The sequence below is a fragment of the Rhinopithecus bieti genome, unplaced genomic scaffold (assembly GCF_001698545.2).
Source record: "Rhinopithecus bieti isolate Rb0 unplaced genomic scaffold, ASM169854v2 scaffold_5626, whole genome shotgun sequence".
NCBI classification, from domain to species: Eukaryota; Metazoa; Chordata; class Mammalia; order Primates; family Cercopithecidae; genus Rhinopithecus; species Rhinopithecus bieti.
In genome coordinates, this window is record NW_016805666.1 from 3624542 (window position 1) to 3632179 (window position 7638).

Consider the following 7638-nt stretch of genomic DNA (forward strand, 5'->3'; position numbering starts at 1 on the left):
AGACCCAGAAAGCAGAAGATATATTACCTAAGGTTACAAAAACGTGGCAGGCAGAGCTGGGATCTGGCTGCAGAACTCCTAATTCACAGCTTACAATTATTTTATTATATCCCCTTACCTCTCTATGATAGGTTATGATACTAAGTATTTCTCCTCATAAAAAAACCAGTTTGTGTTCTGAATGGACTTACCGATTCTCATCCTGTCGTCCTCCATACCTGATCCAATAATTCTGTTTTGAATCGATTAAAAAAAACGCAGGAATTTTGTCACTAAAACATCACTTACAGAATTAAGGTAAAATAAAATATGCACAAAACATTCAAAAGATCTATAATTTAGGAATTTTGTACATTGTGTAAAGATACAATATATTTATATTTTATAGATTAATGCAAAGGAAGGCTAAAGTTAGTGGAGATTTGGCAAGGGCAAAATGAAATACAAATCGATTTTTTAAATAGTATGGAATTAGCCTGGATATCCATCCTTTTGTCCAAGAAAGTGACTTGGAATTTGGTGGCAGAAAAACATTTCAAAGAGTATTCAGTTCAACTTCTTTATGTTTTCTGAATAAAATAAACAAACAAACAAAATCCAGCTTGAATAATCATCTGCATATGTCATGAAATTAGTAAATAACATATTCTAAGGTCTCTTGGATAACATAATTTTTAAAGAATAATAAGTAAGACCAGATATAAATATTAATATATTAGAAGGTGTTGTATTGGAAATAGTACATTAAAATTAACCCATTTTAAAAAGTGTGCCTATAGAAACATGACATAAGAAATGAGACAAGGTTGTAAATGGACATATTATAAATAATTTTATAAATGTATTAACTTGTATATCATTTGAAGAACTTACATAGTAATCAATGGATAAATGAACAAAACCCATGCCCAAATAATTAAAAGAAGAGAAAAAATAGTTAATACGTGAAAAGGTTTATTCTTGCTGGTCATCAAAAAATTGTAAGTTAAAATGATGTATTATTTCATATATAATACATAAATAATAAAAGTGATTTTAAAATGTTATTTCTTACTGCTGATAAATTTGTGGTAAAATGGTACTTTTGTGCATTACTAGGATTCAAACGCCCTGTTCAATCTGTTGTGAGGTATGAGACTTTAGAGGAGTCACTAAATCTTCCCACGTGAGATAGTGTTAGTATTAAAGTAGTGTGCAAATAAATAATTCCAAAAGAATTATTTATTCTCTTAGTAATCATATATGATTATATATATAATTGTAAATTAATAATAAATAATTTCAAAGAGAATTCTCTTAGAAAAGCAATTTAGTTTCAAGAAATTTAAAACCTTATGTCCTTTGATGACAGAATAATTCCACTCTTAGGAATTTATTTTAAGGATATAGTTCAATAGAGAAAAATGCTTAATACATTTTGTATAATTCAAAAATCAGAAATAATTCAAATGTTCAGCAGAAGAGTTCATTTATTTATTGTACATCAATTCTACCTATCTAAAATTCTAAATTCTACCTACCTTTTAGATACTAAAATGTATCTAAAAATACCTTTTAAAGTTATACAAACGTAGAAATTTCTTATGATATCTTCTTAAATAAAAATCAGAATACAGATCTCTTTATACCATAGTATATGTTTCTGCAAAAGATAAGTCTTCATATAAACGATGATTAGAAGACAACATGAGAAAATGGGGTGAAGTCAGCATGATGGGTGGTAGGATTGTGACTGATGGTATTTTGAATTCTCTTTAATGTCTAGGTAATATACAAGCGTTAAAAGAAAACCTAAAACACCACATCTGGAATTTAGGAAAATGAAACACTCTGGGGCAGATGAGTTATACACAAAACACTTTTACCCAGTAGATTTGCTTTTGACTTTGGACCTCATTAACATGGAATGACTGATGTGGAAATCCATTCGTCTTTTAAAGTTCATCAGATATATTGAGTAAATATCTCCCAGCCCTATTTTTACCTCAAGGAAGGCATTAAAATCTTAGCTTTTTGAGGTAAATGGCAAAATGGAGGCAGGTAATAAAACATAAAAGAATTCCACTGAGTCATTATTTTAATAAACATTTCCTCTTTCCTCTTACCGGTTCAGTGTATGAAAACCCCAGACCTTCTGCAGCTGATTTTATCAGCTCAGATTCTAGCTTATGACGTTTCACAAACATTGTTAAATCCTAGAGAAAAAAAAGTAAAGAAAGACATTTTTTATTTAAATAACAGGTAACAGATATGATAAATGTTCAGGTGGCAATATTTTCATTAGATAGTCACAAGTGAGCTAACAAATATTCAGAGCTGCAAGACATGGCCCCATCTCAACATACTTTCACATGCTAGCATGTGTGAATAAAAATGTGCCTCCGGCGTAAATAAAATTGGAAAGAACTGAGTTCTAGAACCTTTGCTAAATTGTTAGATATCTTTAAGACCAGGGTTGTATTTTTGTCAACTCTTCCCAGAACACATGCAGAATCAAGAATTTCTTTTCAAAACATTGGTCTCACCTCTCTGGCCTCAACAGATGCTGGGTCAATGCTATCATCCAGCAGACTCTCATAGTAATCCACATTGTCTAGGACATCCTCATCATCTGGGTGGCACAGAAGATAGGCTTTGGCACATTCCAGGGCTTTCACATGCTCACCAACTGAAGGACAAAGGAGTTGCAGCATTAGAGTCAGCTTAGGTCTGTCCAAAGGATTTTTTTTTTTTTGAGACGGAGTCTTGCTCTGTCACCCGGGCTGGAGTGCAGTGGCCGGATCTCAGCTCACTGCAAGCTCCGCCTCCCGGGTTTATGCCATTCTCCTGCCTCAGCCTCCGGAGTAGCTGGGACTACAGGCGCCCGCCACCTCGCCCGGCTATTTTTTTGTATTTTAGTAGAGATGAGGTTTCACCGTGTTAGCCAGGATGGTCTCGTTCTCCTGACCTCGTGATCCGCCCATCTCGGCCTCCCAAAGTGCTGAGATTACAGGCTTGAGCCACCGCGCCCGGCTGTCCAAAGGATTTTAAAGGGAGGCCAGCAACATGTCTACAGAAGTCAGCATTAAACATGGATAGAGGGAAGATAAATTGAGGCTCAGCAGTAAAAGCAGAAACAGTCACAGATAAAAGGAAAGACATTATTTCAGGTATTCAAAACTTATTACCTTTGGTCTGCTTTGGTGCTAGTTGTTTTGCACAAATTATCAAGTTTTTATCTGAAGATGTTTGTTGACAACTTTTATTCTTTAACACAGATAGACAGAATTGTATGAGTTAATTCTGATTTTTGTACTGAATTTGGGTTAAGTAAACATCCAGAAGATGACCTTTGCAACAGTAATGTATCATTTTGTACATAATGTACTAGTAATATAAGTGCTTTTAAAATGTTATTTTTCATGGCTGCAGTTTGTGATAAACTGGTACCTTAATGCAAAGTCCTTCATAGAGTCCCAGATGTTCTGGAGGAAGCTCCTCAAATCCCTCACTATACAATTAGAGCAAATCCAACAGTAGCAAACTACTAAAAGGAACCAACAAAGATGTTTCCAATATAAACTTTTCATTACAGAAATATTTAGCTATTACAAGGGAAATTGTAAATGTATGCTTTGTTTTGAAAAAGGTCACAACATTGGATTTCTTCTAATGGAAATTTACAGTATATGTATGTGTGTGTATATATATATACGTGTGTGTGTGTATGTGTATAAATATTTATACACATACACACACACACACGTATATATATATATACACACACACTCTGAGATGACCCTGATTTTTAAAAAGAATGATAAAAATTAAGCAACTCTCTCAACTTTGATTCACTGTTTATGACTTCAGCACATGATTCATTGTGTGCCATCAACACCAGGATAATAAATAATGTTTTGTTTTTGGGAAGGAAGAGGATTTTGCAAAGTTCTTTTTAAATTGAGTTAAAAAATATTAAGTCTAAAAAATCATGCAAAATGTCAATCTAGTATGATTTTCAGTAAATTATCACAGCATTACATTTTGTACTTTGCCCATTGGTGAGTTCCCCTTCTGCTCTTCTTGTCCTGTGGCTCAGGAGAGAAGAAATGCATAAATTCCTATTGCTTTGATAAGAAACTGAAGAAGTCAGGACATTAAATTACAAAAATGTGATGTCTGTAATGACGAACCACAACCCCCCAAGAAGTCTTCACGGATGATCCACGCTTTACCTCGATAGTAGGCAAACTGTAGGTAATCATAGTGCAGAGGAAGAAAATTTTCAATGGGTGAGAGGCGGCCAGGGCGGGTGGCAAGTTCCCTCACACATTCATGCTGACAAACAAGCACCTGCATGTAGTGATCTGGAAGACAAGAGCCAATACATGTGTTCCTCCAGGCTGCTGAGTGCCCAAACGTCAACGTCACAGTCACAGTTACTCAGGGCATTCCTCACCTCACCACACTCGGAGAGCAAAATTACTATAATCCTCACTTTCGGACTGCAAAACCTTTTTACAAAGAAAGTAGTTGACTTGCCAAGGTCTCCTGATCAGTGATCACTAGAACGACAGCAGATTCCAAATCCTCTAGCTCACAGTCTGTTCTCTGTACCTCACTCTTCCCTTCCCATGCACACTTTTTATGCCCCACAGTCCACTTTCCCCCACCTACACCCAGCTGAATGTCAGTTTTCATATTTAACAACTTTGGGGCCCCTCTTTGGATATCTTAGATGGTTCGAAGGGCCCTGGAAGTGGAAATGGAAGTTCAGATGCTAGTAAATGTTAAGGAACAGTTCGGAAAAAGAAGCAGCCATGGATGTGGGAAATTCAGGCTGAGAAGTGAACCAAAATGCTCTTTTCTTTGTTAACATTTTCAAGCCAATTTGTCCTAAAGGAGAAATAAAAACTCTTTTTTTATTTTTTTACGCCTATTGGTCAGAAACTTATTCTACACAGTTATAAATTAGTCTATTGCCTAGACATTGTATATTCGAATAGTAGGGATATTGTATATTCTTTACCAGAGACTGGTAAACTAGGGAGAAGGATAAAAGGAATTTAAATGAGCATTTTATTTCCTATTTCTCTTCACTCCCCTTTCTATCGCTCCCATTCTTCTTGCTGGAGGGTCCTGAAGTGTTGGGGTTTGCATGTCCCCTTGAGCCCTGGACTCTATCTTATCAAAGCCTGAGATGAGGAAACACAAGTGGTGAATGTCCCAGAGAAGAAAATGCCTCCTACGTTTCATCTTGACTGATTTTTACAATGAAGATGGATGCATTTTCCAGAAAGAACAGTTCCTTCATGCCTGTGCTGAGTGTATTCTTTTGAGGATGATGATAAAATCATTTGATCTCATAGCTGTGCAATTTAATTTACCACAACTGCCTTTTTTTCCAAAAGGTTCCCTGTTTCGTCTGAGTTTGGCTTGGATCTTGATGATTTTGCAGAGGGACCCCAAAACACAACAGGAAGGAAATGTGCATTTTCTGGTGCGGGGAAATGTGCCAGGTTTGCATAACTTGGCTAACTGAATGATTTATAGCACAGCTAATAGAATCTCTAAAGCCCACTGGTTATTAACCCCAGTCCAGGGGGTGTGAAGGAAGAATGAGTTCTATTTATTTGATTAGCATGTTAGAAATAAATAACCAGCTGTTTTATTGCTTAAGAAAACAAAAACAAACAACCTTCAACTGTTTTCTCCTACTCAACTTACCATTTGCATTTCTATTTACTTTCTAATACACATTCCTTTTAATTCCAAGTGACAAGCAAAAGGTAAAGGTGAAAGATATCCACCAAGAACTCAAAATCTGAATGGGAATATTTTTTCAAAGCGGATATAAATAGCAGCAAAACAGGAGTGACAGAAACGTATCCTTTAGGGTTTCATAGCAGGGCTGGTAATAAATAACTGCATTCAGGAGCCATTTGTATTTTTCCCCAACTGTTAATGTCAAACTCTAAAATTCAAATATTCTGATTTTCTAATACATTTGCTATTTAAAAAGCCACTTTTATTCCTAATTTAGGACAATTTTGAACCAGATAAGAATTTATATAGTGAGAACGGTCATATTACTTTTATTAGGTATATCCCTTGCCTTCTTTATATCTTAAGTGACATTGTGCAATTAATATGTTTTTAATAAGTTTGAGTCTTAAAAATGAAAGAACCTGAGTTATGAGATCTCTATTATTTTCCAGCTACCAACATGCTGTGGTGACCCTGAGCAAATCACTAAATGCTAATCTGTGGGAAATCGTCGATTAATTTTCCTAAACCAGATCTAGGACATTGGCCAAAACTGTTCAGTCGCCATTGGTAGAAGCAGGTATAGAGGCCAATGTGGGAGTGAAAGCAGGATGCATATCCCCCCACAACCACAACATAGTTAACTATAATAAAGGAAGAATCTGCCATTTCCAAATACAAGATCAAGTGTAGAGAAATAGCAATTAAAATGTGAACCACACATAAAGCTGACATTCCAAAAATTTAGGCAACTGGATCTTGCAGAGATCCAAAAGAAAACAAAACTTTCGGGAAAATATCCTCAATAATTGAGATCGTTGTATTAAATTTAGGTGAACTGAGTTGATTTTGAGTAACTGGGTGTGACCCAAATTGGTCATTTGACATATTAATTTTCAGTCTACTTCCTAGTCTAATTTTTGATAGCTATAACCTAATTGTCTCTATGAGAAACCTTAACAATAATTCTTAACAATAATTCTAAACCTACATTCTCATAAACATGGAGTATTTAACCATTTAATCCCTGCTATGTGACTGATGGCTATGTCATCGCCTTCCTTCATTCATTCATGAATCAACCCATTCATTTAACCAGTATTTACTAAGTACCTACTACAGTCACTCTTCTTAGGCACTGAAGATTGAGCACTAAACAGGACAAGGCTTTAGCCAAGAGATAGAAGAAAACAACACTTTGAAGATCTATAAGTGGAAATAAGCACAGCATATTTAAGGAATCAAAAAGCAAGAGAGAGTGTGAGAGGGAGAGAGAATGAATGAAAACATACACATGTGCCCAATCATGACAGTTCTTATTAAAGAACTGGATTTTAGTAGAGATGGGGTTTCACCATGTTGGCCAGGCTGATCTCAAACTCCTGACCTCAGGTGATCCACCTGCCTCAGAATCCCAAATGCTAGGATTACAGGCGTGAGCCACTGCTCCCGGATGAGTAGTGCTTTTTAGGAAGACTGGAAGCCTTGGAAGTTGGGGAGAGTAAACTGATTGTATTCACTGGCATTTTAGTACGTAAATGAAGTTGAACATTGCTTTTCATATGTGGGTAACTCAGAAAAAAAGTGTGTTCAAAATATTTGTGAAAATTTATTAATAAATTATCTTTTGCCTACTTTTCAATTACGTAGACCTTAAAAGTATAGATTCTAGATTCAGAAAAGTCCAAATATCAGTTCCAGCTTCACTTTAATCACATCACTTAATCTTTTCAGATAAAATTCCTTATTTAAAAAAGGAAGAGGAGAGTAAATAATAATAGTATCTATAAGAGTTGCTTAAAGCATTAAATAGATTAAAATATGTTAAGTGCTTTTTACGTCACAATTGCTACATACATGTTGGCTATTATCATTATTATTATTATTATTATT

At 35.2% G+C, this 7638-nt stretch overlaps 1 protein-coding gene across 1 annotated transcript in view; it reads right to left on the bottom strand.

The window, feature by feature from the left end:
* The window catches only part of P3H2 (prolyl 3-hydroxylase 2), a 176513-nt gene that overhangs the window by 28344 nt on the left and 140531 nt on the right, over positions 1–7638 (bottom strand). The window contains exons 4-7 of the mRNA XM_017873434.1: positions 4215–4346; positions 2526–2668; positions 2106–2195; positions 192–232 (exon numbers count right to left, since the gene is read on the bottom strand). Of these exons, the coding sequence (XP_017728923.1) occupies positions 192–232; positions 2106–2195; positions 2526–2668; positions 4215–4346 (406 nt within the window). The remainder of the gene's footprint in view (positions 1–191; positions 233–2105; positions 2196–2525; positions 2669–4214; positions 4347–7638) is intronic.